Raw genomic sequence first — 20,363 nt, forward strand, 5'->3', positions numbered from 1 at the left:
CTCTGGTTCGCCAGAAGCGGCTTTGTCATGCTGGCCACATGACCTGGAAGCTGTACGCCGGCTCCCTCGGCCAATAACGCGAGATGAGCGCCGCAACCTCAGAGTTGGTCACGACTGGACCTAATGGGTCCCTTTTACCTTTAGTGCTTACACACAGGTGCTTACACTTCATATATTAGATTTTTCATCCATCATCATATATTAGATCCTTCATTCAAGGATCACAGGGCAGTTTACAATATAAAAACACAAAAATGCAAAGCATAGTAACAAACAAAAACAACCACCCCGCCACACAGATTAAAAGGCCAGAGATTGCTTAATTAGCCAAAGGCCTGGGAGAACAGGAATGTTCTTACCTGCCTCCTAAAGATATATAACGAAGGAGCAAGTGAGCCTCCTTGGGGAGAGCATTCCATAAACAGGGAGCCACCACAGAAAAGGCCAGTTCTTGTCTTGCCACCCTCTGGGCCTCTTGCAGAAGAGGCACACAAAGAAGGGTCTCAGGTGCTGATTGCAGGATCCAGGTCATTCTTTGAGGGGGAGAATGTGCTTTAAAGGTACTGTATAGTGCATACTGTACATAGCCTGTGTCATGGGAGGGTGCCATCTTTCCCTTTGCTTCAGGCAGCAAAATGTGTTTGGCTGGTCCAGCATCTGACACTACTTGAGTGAACAAAGTGATGAGTGCAGTGGCCTTTAGACCGTTGGACAGGGGTTCCATCTGACTCATTTTCTCTTTGTATAAGAACAAGCACGAAGGAGGCTTCCCAGCCCTCTCACAGGTCCTTAAATTATCAGTGGAAGCAGTTGGTCCTGGTGAGTATTAACTGCTTTCAATTTTAACCTGAGGATTGTCATTTGTCCAGTTTTAATTTTAATTTATTTGAATTAATTCTGGGATGCATTTTAATTGATTGATTGCTTGTTTTTATGCATATTGTATTATTTATATGATGTTAGCCACTCTGAGCTCTGAACCCGGCGGAGGGCAGGGTACAAATAAAAAATTATTATTATTAGAAAACGTATGCCTCTCTATTTAAAACCTGGGAGTTCAGAACTTTGTCAGAAGGCACAAGTAAATATTTGATTCACTTCACACAGCTGAAAGGAGTCCAGAAACTGAACTGAACGAGACAGAGAAGGGGCAAAGAGCTTTTCTAGGCTGACATATACTTTGTTCCACATATTAGATTTCTGAAAGGATTAATGTATATTGTGGGTATGTGGGAGTCACTTATGGACATGAGTGGGAAGCTCGCTCCTCCTTGTTTCCCCATTTCCTGTCACCCATGTAAGTTCTTTTTTCTGAGTTTGCTTCTGAACCAGAATGAATCCTGCCAGAGTTAGGGAATAAAACTGATCTTAGGGCTCCCTCTAGTGTTGGCAGTTTGGGGAATGCACAAATATTAACATCAATTTGCTTCTGCAGGCCAGCGGGAAAAAAAGAAAGGAACTTTAGGTTCCTCCAGACTGGTGTCTTATTGTTGGTGTGCGATGGCAACAGGTTCATGCATAGCTGCCAAGTTTTCACTTTTCTCACGAGGAAGCCTATTCAGCATAAGGGAAAATCCCTGTAAAAAAGGGATAACTTGGCAGCTATGGGTTCATGATGCAATAATAGTGCATTTATTCTGCTTTGGTATGTTCTGCAATGTTTCCCCAACACTATCAAATTATTGTGTCTGGAGGGTTAGGGTTAGGGCTATAGCACAACGAAAGCGAGGTTAAAAAATAAACCCAAACCATGGGCGTACCCAGGATTAAAACTAGGGGGGGCAAGGGGAGGGGCCAAGGCACGGAAGGGGAGGGGCCACAAAGTGGGCGGGAACAGCGAACTCTCGCTCCGCCGGGCTGTGCCCCTCCCTAGAAGCAGGGCTGGTGGGCGGAGGCGGAGCCCAGCCCAGCGGAGCGCGAGTTCAGCGTTCCCGCCCGCCGCGCTGCGCTCTCTGGTTCCCCGCCGCGCTTGGCCTTGCCAGAGGGCGCGACGGGGAGCTGGAGGGAGGGCGCAGCGCGGCGGGCGGGAACGGCGAACTCGCGCTCCGCCGGGCTGTGCCCCTCCCTAGAAGCAGGGCTGGTGGGCGGAGGCGGAGCCCAGCCCAGCGGAGCGCGAGTTCGGCGTTCCCGCCCACTGCGCCGCGCTCCCTGGTTCCCCGCCGCGCTTGGCCTTGCCTGAGGGCGCGCCGGGGAGCTGGAGGGAGGGTGCGTCGCGGCGCGGCGGGAATGGCGAACTCGCGCTCTGCCGGGCTGTGCTCCGCATCTGCCCACCAGCCCTGCTTCTAGAGTAGGGCAGCTGCCCTAACTTGCCCCGTGGTGGGTACGCCCTTGACCCAAACATTTGTGGTATTAAAAATTACGGGGTTTCAGCAGGAAGTTATGGGATATGCATTGACTGGAAATGAAGCAGTGTGGCCACCCCAAAACTTTTTCAGGCACAAACTGTATGGAAAATGCAATCACGTGTGACCGACACAATAGCATCATGAACAAAAATATAATCATGGACATGCAATAAAAATGATGTCATCGTCCCAGGCATAAATTAAAGGCTTGCTCAAAGGAAAATTAACTGGGCAGGTAACTACCAGCTTTAGACAGTTTGTCACATCCTGATGTAAAGGGTTCCAATAATGTCCTCTTTGCTATAGGCTAGATTTCTGGTATTGGCAGAGAGTTGGACTAGTCCAGGCATCCCCAAACTGTGGCCCTCCATATGTTTTGGCCTACAGCTCCCATGATCCCTAACTAACAGGACCAGTGGTCGGGGAAGATGGGAATTGTAGTCCAAAACATCTGGAGGGCCAAAGTTTGGGGATGCCTGGACTAGATGATATTTGGAGTCCCTTTTAACTCTTTATGATCCCTGACCTGAACCTTCTCCTCCACCAACTCAGCTTATTTAATGGAGATCTCTCTTTCTGCAGACAGCGGGTCATGTTCTACTTCATATGCCCATCATGTGTGACTTTGCTTCTGGCAGTGGGTTTGGGGGACTGACATTAAGCACAGCTGAGCAGGTGACACAAGCAATATACACCCCATGGGGACATCATGTACTGGGGAGTCCTCAGGAGCCCGACTGGGTCCAAGTAATGAATGAAGCTCCTATCCTCTTCCATGAATCTTATGCAGTATCATTTCTGGGAAAGAGGTTTCTGACATCATGTAATGGGAGGAGGCACCATTTGGAATTTTCTCTGTAGGCACCAAAATACCTTGGGCCAGCCCACTGAAGCCATTGACAAATCCTCCTAGAAACAGCCAAGAAACAATCTCTTTTGTGTACTGTGTTATATTCGTTTCCTGATTTCCACTGCATTCCAGCAAAACAGCCCACTCCCCTATTCCCACATTGCATATTCAAGGCAATGACATTTGACCTTTAAGGTCAAACAACTTTAATCCAGAGAACAATGTTTTCCTAACCAACAGGGGATGTTGTCCACTCTCTCCTTATCAGGATTGCCACTCCTCACTTTACCCCAAAGGTAAGAAAATCATAAAAATAATATATGACTAAAATTTGACTTTGGGATGAATGGGATACACAAGCTAGCAGGAGGGTGTAAGTGGAGTCCTTTGCCTAATAGGAAATCAGATAGGTCCAACGAAGTTCCTACAGATATTCATCTAGGGGCCCAAGTCCTGTGATGCAGTTCCTCACTAATTAAGGCTGAAATCCTAAACACACTTACTAAGGAGTAAGCCCCATGAAACGCAAAAAAGGGATTACTCTTCCGAGTGAACATGCAAAAGCTTTACACTGCACAATTCCCTCCACTTCATGTCTTATCCGATTGTTTTGGAGAAAGGACATCCGTCTACATCGCAACAATTTGGTGTCGGTGGTGGCGCAAGAGAAAGATGGAGGAGGGAAACAGATATGGCCAAGTTTAGCTGTTCTTGTATAGCACAATAGTGAAGTGGGACGGGAGGGGAGGGGAGAGAGAGAAAGAGGCCATTTTCAACAGAGATGTGGGAGACTTTGACACTGCCCAGGAAAACACCATAAAACCTTTTGAGGGGAAAGTCTGGAGACCAAGGAGAGAGAGAACTTCAGATCTCTTGGCTTTAAAGTCTCCTTTATCCGTGTGTGTGTGTGTGTGTGTGTGTGTGTGTGTGTGTGTGTGTTGGGGGGTGCTACTCTCTCTTTCTTTTCTGAATGAGTTTCCGGAGATTGCTCTCCAACCCAGTTTTCTTTTCTTCCCCCTCCCCTGCATCAAACCAACCATCCATTCAAACTTTTTGTTTGTTTCTTTTTTGAGTGCAACATTTTAATGGAACTTCATCTGTGAATGTGCTGTGGGGGAGGGGGTCGCATTTCCCTTTATTTCCTTTCCTTCGCTATGTGAAATGAACCAATTCCATCGACCAGCCCCCCCCCCTTTTTTTTCTCAGAGTCGCAGCTGACTTTTGGAACTTTCACACTAACATCCCAAAACTGGTACCGCGGGATGTCCAGTTGTTGAAATTCTTGAGAGCTTGGACGAATTGAGTTATATCCTTTCCCCAGCCCACGCTAACCCCGAGGACAAGCATATTCCACCCACTGGAGGAGCTCAGCACCAGAAAATGCGGTTTCTCCAGAGATTTCGTCCTTAGAAGGTTAGGGCGCTGAAATTCATAACTCGAATTCACACGTTAATTTGTAAAGAATAGCAGCCACATCACTTAAGGTATCCACACAATCCTTTGCCTTCACATGTGGGCCTTCCTGAGGGAGAAAAAGAACATTTGCACCTGAAATTGGGAAATACCTGAAATTCAGACTGTAAAACATAAAGTTGCCTCCATGTGTGAATTGCCACCCTCCTCCGCCAGCATAATGTTGCATTTCTTCGCTTTTCTTTCTTTAAAACGACAACTCTGGAGCACTAGTCTCAGAGAGTCTAATTCGGTTCAATAGCAGCAGGGGACACTGAAAAGTTTTGGTAGAAATTGGGTGGTGAACTCTATTAAAAGGTAAGTCTCTGGACCCCTAGATATAGTAACACTCATTGTTTAACAATGTACAATTGTTAATTTTAAGTAAATATATTTTAAATATCGGTAGTTCCAAGACCTGCGGGTGGGGTGGGGGGTGGAGGGTGGGGGTCGAGCAACCACACATGCACAGAAAGGAAAAGCATGTTCTATATCAAAATAAACAGAGCAAATAAAATTTCCTCCCCTCCCTCTTCCATTTGACGCTTTCCTAATAAGAGCAATAGAAAAGAGTAGACGTGTTACGTGTTCTCATACCCCAGCAGAAATCGGACAGATTAAATGACTATTTATGTCTTGCTCTAGAAATATAAGTTTGTAGACGCAACAATTCAGAGACTTATTGAGGTTTTGTAACAGAGTATCCCAGAACCCTCCTCTTGCCCCCTGTGGTTTTCAAAAAATAAAAATAAATATGCTTTGCAGACTTGTACGCATCTGATTATGTCAGTTGATTCTTACATATCTTAAGTATAAAACAACGGCCTCGCTTCAGTTTAAGAGCCTCTACAGGTGGGGGACCAAAGAGAGAGATTGGGAACAAATCCAGCGGCCACATTTGCTATGCTAAGGAGAATAAGGTTGCCCTGCATCCACCTGAGAGTAGAATCACAGAACTGTAGAGTTGGAAGGGAGTGACCCGGACTCACAAAAACTCACACGGGGCTTTCTTTTGACTAAACATTTACAGGATTGTGCTGCGTGTTTACGACCTTCAGAAACACATGACCTCAAGGGAAATGGGTCGCGGCGTCTCCTCACCATTCCCTTATTCCCCTGAAGGTCGCGTTGGTGGCTTTCCAAGATGCTTCCTCGCTGGGTCGTCCCTTTCTCTCGTTTCCGACCCCTAGAAAGCCGCCTTTTCCATGTTTTGAACCCTACCCGGGCAGAATACAGGCCCAAGTTGAAGTTGCCGCGACACAAGTTTGCCACAAGTGGGGAAAGGGGAAAGGTCTCGAAGGGAAAGTCTGTTGCTGCTGGCGCCCCCACACAAATACTGTGGTAAGTTTCTTATATCCTCTTGAAACTGCACGGCGTATTATGCTTAGCCGTCCTATACCGTTACGACTTGCTGCTGGGAAAAGGGGATGAGAACATCAACATGCGTTTGCTTTTTAATTTGTTGCGCGCATTGCCTGCGTTTTGCGGGCAGGGAAATTTGGCCACATCCAGACCCCGGTTGCGTATTTACGCGGATTTAAATCTCACTGAGGTCCACGGGCAGCTGCATGCAAGAAGGGCAGCCTGACATGTCTACTCAGAAGTCAGCCCAACTGAGTTCAGTGGGACTTACTCGCAGGTAAGTGTGTGCAGTGTACGGTAGCATCCATAAGGTACGAAGAGAGAAAGAATAGTCGTCTCCAGAATATCCTCAAAGGCCGCATGCCATAGCTGCCAAGTTTTCCCTTTTCTCGCGAGGAAGCCTATTCAGCATAAGGGAATTTCCCTTTAAAAAAGGGAGAACTTGGCAGCTATGCCGCATGCATTGAGGGTTGTGGGGAGGAGCAAGATAAGCCTTCATCCGGTGTGGATCGGGGCTTAATGTAACAGATCAGTGCTCAATTCGGTACTTTTTCATCCCCAAGGTCTTAGTTTGAGAAGTGGTTGTAAGAAGGGCCATGCGAAGTAAATAATGCCCAAGTGAGCGTGGGGAAAGTAGACAAAGGGATGAAGAATAAGGAAAAAGAAAGAGATTTAAACTTATATGTGGAGGGTGTGTTTCTGAGCTCAAAGTACAGTATACAGGCAGCAAAATCCTGCGCATGTTGACTCGAAAGCAGGCCCCGCTGCGTTCGGTAGGTCTCTCCCTTGTAATTGTGTTTAGGATTGACTACATCTCAGTCGGAAACCTGTTTGTTTGGAAAAAAAGCTTGCCACGAATTCCATGGGATAGTCTTCCAATTTAGGGCCGCAGTCTTTGGTAACCGGTAACCCCTTCCTCACTATGTTTACTAGGAGGTAAGTCCTCTTGATTAACTCGGTGTGCGTATTTCCGAGGCGTCTTAGGGAGGGCTGGACCGAAAGGCTGCACCCCCTCTTAGCACCTAGGGTAAGCTAACATGGTTAGGATCGGGGTGTAACTATGCTTGTTCCGTTTGGGCTGCCGTAGAGTCTAGGGGTGCCGCGGACACTGGCTGGGTCACCCTTCTGTAATTTCGCCCTTTGGGCACCATCTCCGCAGAGAAGTTCCCCTCCGCCAATCCTTTCGAGCAAAACGAGCACGGCAGAGCTCTTGGGCATCACCCCTTTCATTTCAGCAAGAGTTGCGCAGGAGAACTGCTAGGGGGTTGTGTGCAGTTAGTTACCCTTTATCTGCTCCAGCTTCTGAGGAAGAGTGCTCTTCGAGTGCATTCGCTTTCCTCCGCAGCTGGAAGGAACTAAAGGGTCTTTGTCTGAGACGCTTACCCCACAATCCTGTCTACTCAGAGGCAAGCCCCATGAAGTTGTGGTAGCTGTGTAGAGAAAGGATCGCAGCCCAGGGATTCCCCCCCCAAAAGGTCATCAAGCTTAATTTATATTTGAAAGTAAAGATTATACCGCAAGTACATGTGCCTTGGCAGTAAAGTAGACCCCATTGTAAACTAGAATTGAGGTAGACTGTTGCAAACCCATTTTCCATTCAGATCGAAGGGAATTTGGCTACTGAATTCGCGGAGAAATGAGTTGCACACCGCTTGGATATGGTAAAAATTTATGAAGGTAGAATTTATAAAGTTAACCTCCTTTCGGGAGGCTTAAAAGGCTCTTTGTCCCTAAAAATGGTGTAGGGTTAAAAAAAAGTACGGTAGGTGAGATAATAAAGCATATTCTGAATTAGTCTTCGAAGTTTTCATTGTGTTGGTAGTAGCTATGACTGTGACCTCTAGCAGGATAATTCTACTGCCATTAGTAAGATCTCTTGTGATTTCAACATGACCACTCTCGAACATGTTCCACGATCATCTTTTAATGGGTTGTGGAGTGGGATTCTACGCTGAGAATCAGATAAAGTGCCCTCTGAGCTCTGTGGAACTTATTCCCTAGTCAAGTTGCAATCCTCTCTACACACTTTTCTGAGAATGTCCCATTGAAGTGTGCATGCACACGAAAGCTCATACCAATGACAAACTTAGTTGGTCTCTAAGGTGCTGCTGGAAGGAATTTTTTATATATTTTTTCCATTGAACTCAGTGAGACTTATTTCTGAGTTGGTGTGTATAGGATTGCAGTGTTGGTGAATTTAGCACTTTGGCCTTCAAAAGCGATGGCCAGAAACACTCAGCGGCCATGCTCAGTCCAGGTCAAGTCAATGGGCACAATCCAGAGAGAAGGTCTCCTGCGCAAAAGTACAGCCCGCTCATTCTTTTCCATTGCAGTTTCGCAGGAGAATTTCCCATAGGCCTGTGCACAGACAGGGGCAAGTCTTGCCCACGGTTTCCTATCCAACTTCAGCCTTGAGTCGAGGTCAAAGCAACAACAAACCTCAAGAGAAAATGTCAAACATGTCGAGAAGAACGTATTCAGAGTTATAGGGCTGGCCCGTAGTATTTTGGTGCCTGAAACGAAAATTCAAAAGCTGCCGCTGCAGAAAAAAACTGTAACAATAAATTAAATCTTCTACATCCTCACTCTTATCTAATGGTAGGGCCGGGCACTAGAAATCAATGCGTGTCTCCCTCACTCCCGCCCACTTCTTTTAGGTTCTTTTGGGGGGGACTTGTGGCTGTGGAATTCTATCCTTTTTAGTCTTAGTCCGCTAGGATAATATTGACATCTTCTATGCATTTCAAGTGCAATTCAATTCATTTCAGTGGTCCTCGGACCTAATACCCTTTGGCCATATTCTATCCGGTTTGGGAAATAAAAGTCTCTCTGACCTCCGTGGAACTTGCTTCAGCAGAAAGTTTACTTAGGATTCAGTTGTTATTGTTCCGTATGCGGACGATATAAAGTTGTGTAGGGAAGTTCGGCCCGCTTCCAACAGTAACATCTGCAAGATGGAACAGCCATTTTCTCAAGCCGCAGACAATAATAAGGGGAAACCAGTCAGAGCTCCTTAATTGCTGTGGCCCGACTTAGGCAAAAACTTTCCAAAGGCTTTCTTATTCCTGGCGTTCCTAATTGCGTTGTGGATATTTTGGGGATATCCCAAAATAGTAATAACGCTTTATTAAGGTCGTCTCAAACCTCCTGCAGAGCTGTATATAAACATGCGCTTAGAAAGAGTGTGGATCTCTCCCGAACCCATCAGGAGGGTCTCCCCTCTCAGCCCCATTAAACATGAACGAAACCCTTACGCGCATATATTATATATATAGCAATCACCCACATATGTACAAATCCGTCTATGTCTGTGTTTAACTTTAAAACGTTGTATGGATGTTTTACCATGGCTGGTGCCTGTGAGAGACTACAAAACTTTTCTGTTAGGTCCTAGAATGAAATAAACGGTAGTGGTGGTGGAGATATGGTGATTTAGCTGAGACTTTTGCTCAGGATAAACGGGAGGCTGGAGCCTTAATTAAACGGTACATAGCTAAGCCGTGCTGGGAGGATAATTATAAAAGCCCTCTAGAGACAAAACCGTGAGATATATAAGTATATATCCACAAATACACACACACACACACACACCTATTTCACGGCTTTGTCTCTAGAGGGCAACTTGAATCCTCCCTGATACACCCATTAGGAGTAAGAGGCGGGCTAATTTAAATAGAGCATTAACCAGAAATCAGCTGAAGTCAACTGTGGTGTGATGGTTAGAGTGTTGGACTATGACCTGGGAGTCCAGAGTTCGACTTCCCACGCAGCTGTGAAGCTCACTGGGTGACCTTCCTCCAGTCACCATCTCTCAGCCTAACCTACCTCACAGGGTTGTTGTGAGGATGAAATGGGGAGGAGGAGAACCATGCACACCACCTTAGGACAAGGTGTAACGTCATCATTGAAAGTATCAAGTTCTCGTCCAAGGATGTGGGTCTCCTCTTCTCTGAAAGAACAGCTCTGCTTCTCAAGATTGTGGGAGATTTGAGTGATAGAACAGGGCGACTGCCTTTATTTTTAAAAACACAAAACCATACAACAATATGTAGTCTTTACAATATGTATGGGATGAATTTAGATCTAACTGGCTGCAAACATGCACACTCACATCCGCAGTGTTTCACGCCTGACGACCTACTGCATTCGTATATATTCTCTTGTTTATATATGAATATACAGCCATATGAAGGCGTAGTACATTATAAGAAAGCGGCTCATCTACCTTCTTCAAATTTCAAGGGAACACAGTTTATTGGAAGCCAATATTTTAGCCGGGGGTGCCGGTTTATCGTTAGTTAAAAGCAGAACTTTGGTGTATTTGTGCATGAGCTTGACGTGCCCCTACGTTTTTCAAGTATGCAGGCAGAGCGGGCCCAGCGATTCCAGCTAGGCTCTCCTCCCAAATACTGTACTGTAAAAGAAATAAATAAATCCGGCCTTTTCTCAGTAGCGAGGCGCAGCAGTGAGCAAGACACTGCAAAGAAGCACAAGCAAGAAGACTGTAAATCTGCAGATGCGCACAAATCATTAGCATGATTATTATCATTTGCTTTTTCAGGGTTCAAAGGGCTTTCCCCTTTGTTGCAGACGGATTTTATTTCGGAGGCGGGGGGGGGGAGGGAGTGGCGTGAATTGAATGGATTGTAGCTACAGATGTCTGCACCGAAGATTTTCTTTCGTTCCTTTAAAAAAAAAAAAAGAGATGAGTCCCTCCGCAAACCAGTAAAGTTTGCCATTAAAATTGACACCAGGGGATGTCCGTAGAAGCCATGTCCACCTGGGATTGGCTAGCCCGCCGGAAGTGGCTCGGCGGACGCATTTTCTAACAGATAAGTCTATTGCTCGAGACCTTTTCCCTTAAACATTCTCTCTCTCTCTCGCACACGCACAGACAGTGGCTCGGTATATTCCATCATTATTTTTTTTTGCCAAGCTCCTGCCTGGAGGGTGTTATCTTCGCAACTTTCCTGTAAACCCGAACACCCTATAGGATAATAGGTGGGTTTCAGGAGAACCCCATACATACACTCTAGTCTCTCCTTGCCAAAGCCTCACACTGCAATTTGGGTTGGCTTGAGGCGAGGAGGGGGCGCAGTGGACAGTGGTTCTATGGGGGAAGAGGCATGAACAGCCACCAGTCTGGACTGCGGTTCCTTCCACCTCCTTCACACCATCCAGGTTGGAGAGGTCACCATCCCCACCATGAGTTCCTCCCTCCGAAGATCAGCTCGTCTTGCTTGTACGCTTCGAGGAGAAAAGACCAGGAATCCTCTTGCTTGGAATTTGAGGCCGAGAAATTTCCTCCGACCCCTCTCCAGCCAGAAGTTCCTCCTCTCCCTGGGCTGGGGATGAAAGAACCGGCTTTCTCCGTCCGCCAAGGCGGTCCTCCGCAGCCAGCCTTCGCGGCCAATTCCCTTCCACAGCCGTCTTTGGGCATCTTTCCTCGGCCGTCACCTTGCGAAGAATTAACTTCCGCCGCCGCCTCCAACGGGACTCTACACCGCGGGAGTCCTTCACCTTCTCCTCCTGCCTTCGTGGACAAAAGAGAGTACGAGGTGTCTATCCTATTGAAACCTAACTATGGACCAGGGGAGAGCAAAGGAGAAGCAAGGGAGGAAGCGGAGGAGAAAATTTTATTGCAGAAAGCATCTTTAGATCTATCTAAAAGAGACAAAACTTCACCAGGTGGGTCAATTGCGCTGAGGTTGGGGAGGAGAAAGCAGAGGGTTATTATTTGGGAGAGGGAAGCATGACAAAATCTTGGAAAGTGTTGTCCTGAGCAAATAATAATAATAATAATAATAATAATAATAAATGCAGCACTTAAAAATATTCCTCCTATGCCTCGATCCTATTATAATCAGAATCATTAAATTTAAAAGAAAAAGAAAGATGTATGGGACGGGAGGGAAAATGAAAGGAAACGAATGCGCTGGGGAAAATGTTTTCCTCGTCTGAGTTAAATCTCATCGTATTGTAACAAGTGGTTGGAGGGGGGAGGTGGTGTTGTGCCCCTGGACCTCAACGTTAGGGAATTAACGAATTCACACACAGGTCAATTGAATCCCAAAAAGTTGTGGCGTGATTACGCTGATGATAGGAGTGAAATGAGATTAAGAATTAGTTGCGGGAACTTTAAAGAACTGGGGAGCGGGGTTGGAGAGAAGGGCCACGGCAGTCAGCTGCGACAGACAAGAATAGCAACCGAATTCATGGTGGCATCCCAAGTTTGATTTAAAAACCCAGCGCCGGGTTCCAGGATATGCTTTTAAAAACAATAATAACATATCTGCATTTGCTAATGAGCGAATCACAAAGGCCCTAGCGCGGAAGGCGGGGGTGGGGTGGCGAGTTCTCCTGCACAAGCTCAGTCCTAATGCCTTGGAGCAATCCGGTAAGAAACGTGGTAGTTTTGCACTTGTTGGGGGGTACGAAGCACCTGTGCGTCTTTACGCGTCTGTGCCTCCCCAAACAGTTCCTTTCCACTCATGTTGTTCTTTTTAAATCGCCACATAGCTCCTAACTTTAAAGGAAAATAGTGGAGCTGAGATTTCTTTCTCTCCCCTCGCTATAAGGGAACAGTCTCAGGCAGAAGGAAGGCATGAACAGACACTAAAATACATTTCAAAATTAATAAAAGAAAAGTACGGCACGTCAACCCAGCACACCTCTTATTATAATAGTTATGCTACTTAAGTGAGGACAGTTAAGGAAGAATGACAAAAACCAGAATGATTCTGAAATGTTAAGGGGGTGGGGTGGGGGAAATAAGCTGCCACTTAATAAGTTGCTTTCCTACCCGTGGCTGAGGTCAAATGGAAAACCAAGCGACCAAGGGAAAGGCATTGATCCTACCCAAGCTCAAGTGAAGGACGACCTTCCCGTGGAGGGGCGCAGCGATCGCCCAAGGCCCAAGTGTACGCGGACGTCGGAATGGAGCAGTTCAACATCAAAGAGAATTCCTAATTGGTGCACGCGCGATTGAGAGGGAGACATTTCTCCCGCTCCTGGGCGCCATTAAATGGAATTTTCCTGCACAAGTAGAGCCAATAAGAAAGCGTAAATCTAGAATTGTATTTGGGACGTACTATCTCTTTCCTTGCAAGGGGTGGGTGTGTATATATAGAGAGAGGCTGTTTTGAAGTAGTGGGAATGCCAAGTATGTCCTCTTTTTTTACATCTTCTTTCCTTCAAGCTTCCTTATCTATCTATAAACCTTACAGACCCAGTTTACTAACGGCTTTCCATATAAAGAAGTAGTTGATAAAGATTTACGTTCCTAATATCTCCTGCCCTATCCGTTGACATGCAAATACGTCTCTTAGCCTTAAATCCACAGGGATATTGCAACGGAACAGGCCAGTCCATTGCTTATTTTAGGTATAGCTGCCTGAGAACCCCGACAGCCCGATTCTAAGCGTATTGGACAGGATCTATTATTTTTTTACAGCAAGGCCCTATGCCCATGATCTCTAAAGTAAGTCTCACTGAGTTCAATGGCACTAACTGCCATGTAAGCGTGTATAGGATTGCAGTCTAATTCAGGTCCAGCTTGCTTCCCTAGTCGGACGTTACACAGGCAGAAGAAATAGGGATTGAGAAGGGGGAAATGGTGAATTAAAGCAGATAAATAAGATCCCTTTAGCTTCGAAGAAAAAGAGGTGAGGCACACGCTCTCTAGGAAAGAGTTGAACTGCAATCCTATTCACACTCAACTTGGAAATAAGCATCATTGGATTTAGGGGGCGATTGTCTGTTTATTTTTAATCAGAATAAACAGGCCTTGAATCGGTCTGCAAGGTGCTACTGGACCAAACCTTTCTCTTCTTGGCTCCATAAAGCCAGACAGTGCAGGCAAAGAGAAAGAACGTGAGATAGGAGCAGGCAGGATAGAAGATGGAGGGTTATTCTGGGGCGAGGGGGAGAAACAAAATTGCATCATACCTACGATCCGTTTTCTTTGGGTTTAGATTTCTCTTCCCGCTCCTTAGTCCCTTTCTTCCAGCGGGGTCTGCCTTCCCCGCCCGCTCTTCCTCCCGTAAACATGACCAAAGAAATAAAGAGAAGTGGTGGGAAAAGAGCAAGATAGATTGTAAGCGATTGAAAAGCAACAGCTACCACATCTGAGAATATAAAGGGGCATTTCAGAAGCTGAAAACCTGGAGGTCTCGCCTGCCGAAGTTAGACACCTGTGAGTTCAGTGAATTACCGCGAGGGCGATTTAAGCTCCAGGCTTAATTCTCCTCTGGAAATCTCTCTCTCTCTCTATTTTAATGCTTAACTTTTTGGCCGGATCGTGCTCTTGCATTGTTTAAAAGGAAAGCTTCAAATGAAAAGCCTTTCAAGTGACTGAAATGACCCGCGTTTTACAAAACCTCCTGCGCTAGAGGCTGTCGTTAATGACGCCAACAATCTTTGATCTTGACTGAATCCAAGAATACCCCCCCCCTCAATTTACTCCCCATAAGGAGAAACGTGAAATTTAGCTGTTCATTACTAATGTGCATCACCCAGGTTTCTGTGTCAGCTAAGAGGAATCGTAATGTGTTCCCCGACCTCGAATCTGCAGGAATTAAACTTGTTCGTTTCTTATAATATGTCCTCCCTTGTGGGCATTAGGCTCTCCAAACGAAGATCTTTACTCACCGGTATTATTGAGCACATTAACAAACCTGAAATAACCTTGGAATGTGCTTCGGTTCTGCTCCGTTGGCGAAAAACAAAACAAAAAACCCTTGGAAAATAAGTCCTCTTGAGACCTAAACAGACTGGAAATAAGTTCTTCCGTTAAGGTTCCTGGAAGCTATTTGTGACTCAGCCATCCTTTCTTTTCTTAAAAAAAAATCCAATTTAGAAAAGTTTAAAATGCGCCCGTACATATGGAGAGCTCATTGGCTTCGTCCAACGAGTCTCTAGAAAACGTTTTGCCGATTTATGGCAAATGGAGGGGGGTGGGACATTCCAGGAAGCGATATGGCTTATTCTCTACCTGCTGTTAAATGACGTTTCTTTTTTAAAGATAAGGTTTTGCCCTTAACCATTTTGCTCAAGAAAAAATCCAAACAGCGCCACTCGTGCTAATTAAAGAAAGGCTTAATTGCTCGAATCACTAACTCCGAAGCATATGCGGAAACCAATTTAAGAGGGTAGTTTTAAAAAACAAAACAAAACCCCAAGAGACGCAGCACCGCCGTGAACTTTGGTTGAAGTATAATTTCCTCTGCTTTAAAGGGTTGGTCTTTGCAAAAACCGTGACACGTGTTGAATGAAATGTTTTCTTGCATCGATCGGCTAAAAGTTCTGTTTTGAGCATTTATAGCAGCTGACGGGAATGCATTATTCCCGTTCGAAGAGGAGTTTAGTTTATGAGCTAGTCTAATGACTCCTATAAGCAGGAGTAATAATAGGCTTAAGCGTTTGCATAGTTGTAATCTAACTTAATCATGCTTTTTTAAAAATAAATAACTGCATATTTAAAATACCTTAACTTTAAATGACTTTTTGGTTAGAGTTCTTAATCTTTTCAGAACTGATGTCCACATTTGGCCCAAGCAAGTATTTGGAGCCCGCCTTCTTTATTATTATTATTATTATTATTTTTAAAAAATTGTTAACCGTGTATTTCTTTTGTGGTAATGGTGTTGTTCAAACCCAGTTTAGTAGTAGGTCAAGCTGGGACGCAGCAGTCGCGACCCGCCAACTGAACACCGGTTGTACTATGAAAATCTAATTCGATGAATATTTTCCCAATAGTAAGAGTTCAGTTGGATTTACCTGAACACACATATCATGGGATTGCAACTTTCAGGCGTGAGCCAGACAAAACTAAGCACTTCTGACATCCATGTTGCTCAGTGGACGAGTTCAATCTCTTTATTTGAGATCAGAATAGTTTTTTTTTTTCAAAGAGCTTGGACGCTCATGATGCTCACATGGTGTGGTGGGCTGTGTTTCCTAGCCATGCACAACCACAGCTTCCTGCTCTTGTAGTCTTCTCTAAAATGCTACATTCGTCAGACTTTTCGGGAGGTAAAACTTAGCGTTGCCCTTAGTGATGAACAGCTCCAGGAACAACCGTGGCGCATTATCAGCCATCGATAAAACATTGTGTCTCCATCACATCTTCCTAAGCAATGCTATCTACGTGCAAACTTACCTGGGAGCCAGTCTCACTGAACTCAACAGGGCTTACTTGTAAGTAGGGTTCAGATTACCGATTTAGCCAAATTCCGAATCTTGCTTTCTTTCTATTTGGGCACCCTGATCCCGACCTAAAAAATACATTTACTTTAAAATGGGTGGTTGTCAGCTGAAATACTTCATTCCAAGTGAGGTGTGTGTTCAGTGGGACTTCCATAGAATTCATAGATGCCAAGTTTTCCCTTTTCTCGCGAGGAAGCCTATTCAGCATAAGGGGAAATCCCTTAAAAAAAGGGATAACTTGGCAGCTATGATAGAATTGCAGCCTCACAGTCCTGTGCATTTTACTCAGAAGTCAGGCTCCCTTGGACTGGGTCTTTCTTCCATGTAATCGGCTCGGTCATAGAATTTGAGCCCGCCAGTGCATTCCTATGCGCAGAAGTCAGCTCAGTTTCGGGGGTGGAGGCTCTGGAGTAACAATGGGGCAAAGGAAGAGTATACATTACCGTTAATAAATGGAACCGAACTACAAACTTGCTTTGTTTAAATTTAATGTCTGCCTTGCCATATCTTGTGGCTGGTCGCTGCTGGCGACAGTGTGCCAAATTAGGTCTGAACCAGAAAAACAGTTATTGCACCTGGAATCTCCGAGTCTACGCTGACTTCTCAGAGGCTGCTTTTGAAAAGAGCAATTCAGTATTTTTCCTCTTAGTTTTTTTTATTAGGGAGCTGAATTTGCCTTGCAGTTGATTCTGATAAACAATTTTGAAAGCTATTTCTATTGTCCCATGTCACTCTCCCAAAAAAATGTTCCTCTTCCCCGCCTCTTTCTCACTCGCGTTTAATTTGGAATCGCGTTTTGTTCTCCTGCACGATCTAGGGGGGGGGGTATCAGTAATTTTGTAAGTGAAAACGACAGACCCTCTCCCAATTGAGCTCCAAGGAAGTACAAGATAAAGCTCTAAGTATAAAAACAGGGAGTTCAGATAAAAATGACTAGGTTGCAATCTCATACATACTTAATACTGAGAGTATTTTTATTTTTATTTTACCCCAGTGAGTCTTAATTATGAGTCGACAGGTATAAAATTGCGCTTTCACACCCGATCCTAGGCACTTGAAATAAAACCCAGCATCCACCCCCCCACACACACACGTCAGTGGTTTGATCCATCCACTCACACTCCTCTGGTTTTTAAAACAATATCCGTAGCACTGTTTCAAATACCTTATACAGTAATAAAAAGATGGTGCAATCCCAGTACAGTACAGTACCACTTTTCATCCGTAAAGAACATTCCCTTTCCTTTTCCTCCCCCTTAAAATAGTTTAAATTCTTATATCCAGTTCATGCGACTGACGGGAATGAAATGATAGAGCATCGTATAACTGAACCACGTCTCCGTAAAAAAAAAATTAAAAAATTAAAAAATCGTTTTAATTCTTTAAAAACCCAGATATATATTTGACGAAACAGCTCCGCCTAGAGGCCACCTGAAGGGTTAACCAGGACTCTGGCTTTACAGACAATCGGAAGAAACAACTCGTCGAAGGCTAGAGGTCAGCCTCCTGAATTAACATCTCAGTTATCATTAGGACACGTATGTCAGTATGACATCAAATGATAAGTGGGCAGCGATTATAAACTCGTTGGCTTCCCGGAGACTTACTCGTTTGTTAAATGGCTTCAGTTTGTAAGCCTCGACTATAGCCAGAGAAAAAGGAAATTGAGCTGGAGGTGGCGATAATACTAAGGAAACACTCATTCATTTTTATGCATCTCGTTGCCATGGGTGTTACAATTTTACTACTACTACTCCTCCAAAATTATGCTTTATTTCCTCGTTAAGCAATACGCCCACCTTTTTTTATGTTCTGCAGTGGGAGTGTAAAAAACAAAGCATAGTATAGTGCATTAACTCTGCTATAATTGCCCACTGAAATCTTCTCTGAAATGGAAGTCGTACAGTAATTTTATTTAACTTTAAAACCTATAAGTGCCACCTATTTGCAGCATATCCCACCCTACCAGCTAAGGAGCAGAGGCAGTCTTAAAGGACCCACATCACATACACAATACCAGCATCTTTTTTTCTCACTGCATAGTGCTGCCTAAACACAGCTGCTTTATCCGAGCAAGCCTATGCATGTCTGCTCAGAATAAAGTCCCGTTCAGTTCAACAGAGCTTACACCCATGTTAAGAAATACAGTATCACAGCCTTCATAATATGGTCAGGAAGCAAGCAACTGCTTATAAAAGTATTACCTTTCAAGAAAAGGGCAGGTGTAATCAATTAATCAATATTTTTAAAAGCACACAGGGAAACAATCCTCCCAAGTACATATGTAAATATTCATTTTCAGCTTGTAATAGGTAGTTCTGTAGATTTCCATAGCTTATACCTGAGAGGTTATGCTTTAAGTAAGTTCATTTACTCATGAGTAGATGTCACTGAATAAGCTGGGGCCTGTGGAAACCTTGACATGATATGATAGCCACGTTCAAATATATAAAAGGATGTCATATAGAGGAGGGAGAAAGGTTGTTTTCTGCTGCTCCAGAGAAGCGGATACGGAGCAATGGATTCAAACTACAAGAAAGAATATTCCACCTAAACATTGGGAAGAACTTCCTGACAGTAAGAGCTGTTCGGCAGTGGAATTTGCTACCAAGGAGTGTGGTGGAGTCTCCTTCTTTGGAGGTCTTTAAGCAGAGGCTTGACAGGCATATGTCAAGAATGCTTTGATGGTGTTTCCTGCTCGGCAGGGGGTTGGACTGGATGGCCCTTGTGGTCTCTTCCAACTCTATGATTCTATGATTCTACATCTTGGGGCTTAGCTGTAGTATAAGATCATTCCTAAATGTGTGTCAAAGTACCACCCACCCCTATCTATTCAAAATCTGTGGTTAAATTTTAGGAAGAATAGTGCTGGGTTTAAGGGCCTGCTGATCATGATCTTTGACCCTGAAGCCCTTCCACTTAATTACAGATATGTAGGCCATTGTTATAAGACGGCAAGGTGCGATCCCTTTCTCTGTTAATACTTATTGGAAAATCCCAGAATAACCCGTGTCTATAACTTAGCTCTGGCTCCCTCCAAGACTGCCTAAAATATGTGGCAGCCCTGTTTAGGGAAGTTTCGAAGGATGGATGTTTTTATCATGTTTTTAGATATATTGTAAGCCAGCCAAAGTGGCTGGGGAAACCCAGCCAGATGGGTGGGGTAGTGGTAATAATAATAATAATAATAATAATAATAATAATAATAATAGGATACCTCTTAAGTCACTTGTATTAGACGTATTAGACTTAAGAAAGCTCTCCAGCCCAAACCCTCTTAAAGTACTGTATCAAAGTTCTTTAGAGTTTAGACAAGGAAGTAGAAATGGTTCTATTTAATGTGTGAAATCAAAGTTCCATATTATGCTGTTATCCTGCTATAGTATCAGCTTTGTTTTAATGTCATTGCTATGGACTGGTTTCATTGTGCTCTTTTGAGTAAGTTGATATGCAGTCCACTCTTCAGACAAACAATAGCTGTCAAGTGCTAAACACCATTGCGTGGAAACTATTCAAATAATTATATACCGTAAATGTTTAATTGTATTTTAAAGATTGAGTCTTGTTAGGGGAAAAGGTGAGGTATAAACAAATAAAATAATAGTAACAGGAACAGTAATAAATACAGTTCCATACTGTGAAGTATGAATTAATGAAATTTGACATACAGTGGTGCCTCGCTAGACGAATTTAATTCGTTCCATGGGTCTTTTCTTATAACGAAAAATTCATCTAGCGAATCCCATAGGAATGCATTGATTTTTTTTTTTAAAAAAAATTGCCCATAGGAACACATTAATTGAATTTCAATGCATTCCTATGGGAAACCGCGATTCGCTAGACGAATTTTTCGTAAAACAAATTTGTCTAGCAAGGCAACCTCTGCTAGAAAAAACCTTTCGTTAAGCGGAAATTTCGTTAAGCAGGGCATTCATTAAGTGAGGCACCACTGTATATTGTTGGATGTCAAATGCTGACATTGCATATTAAACATTCAGTGACTAACACCAAATCAGAATTCTCACAAAATAATTTCTAGGTGGAATTAAGAGGGAGGTCAAGTTGATCTGTTGTGGCTCTAGGGGTTAAGTCCTCATGCACAGGAGAAAATTTTTCAACAAAACTTTGAATGCTGGCAGTGTTGCACT

The 20,363-nt window shown here is 44.2% G+C and overlaps 1 protein-coding gene and 1 long non-coding RNA gene across 3 annotated transcripts in view; one reads left to right on the forward strand and one right to left on the reverse strand.

Annotated features, from left to right (window-relative positions):
• Positions 1 to 10,927: 10,927 nt before the first annotated feature.
• LOC132593031 (uncharacterized) lies at positions 10,928 to 18,749 on the reverse strand. The gene is made up of 2 exons (XR_009558452.1): positions 13,957 to 18,749; positions 10,928 to 11,542 (listed from the first exon to the last, which is right to left on the reverse strand). It is a non-coding gene; the product is annotated as an uncharacterized LOC132593031 (long non-coding RNA).
• Positions 11,136 to 20,363, forward strand: part of HOXB9 (homeobox B9) — a 39,861-nt gene continuing 30,633 nt past the window's right edge. For both annotated transcript variants that reach the window (XM_035135584.2, XM_035135586.2), the window contains exon 1: positions 11,136 to 11,697. In XM_035135584.2, coding sequence (XP_034991475.1) covers positions 11,136 to 11,697 — 562 coding nt within the window. The remainder of the gene's footprint in view (positions 11,698 to 20,363) is intronic.

This window comes from Zootoca vivipara, chromosome 13, assembly GCF_963506605.1.
Source record: "Zootoca vivipara chromosome 13, rZooViv1.1, whole genome shotgun sequence".
Classification (NCBI taxonomy): Eukaryota; Metazoa; Chordata; class Lepidosauria; order Squamata; family Lacertidae; genus Zootoca; species Zootoca vivipara.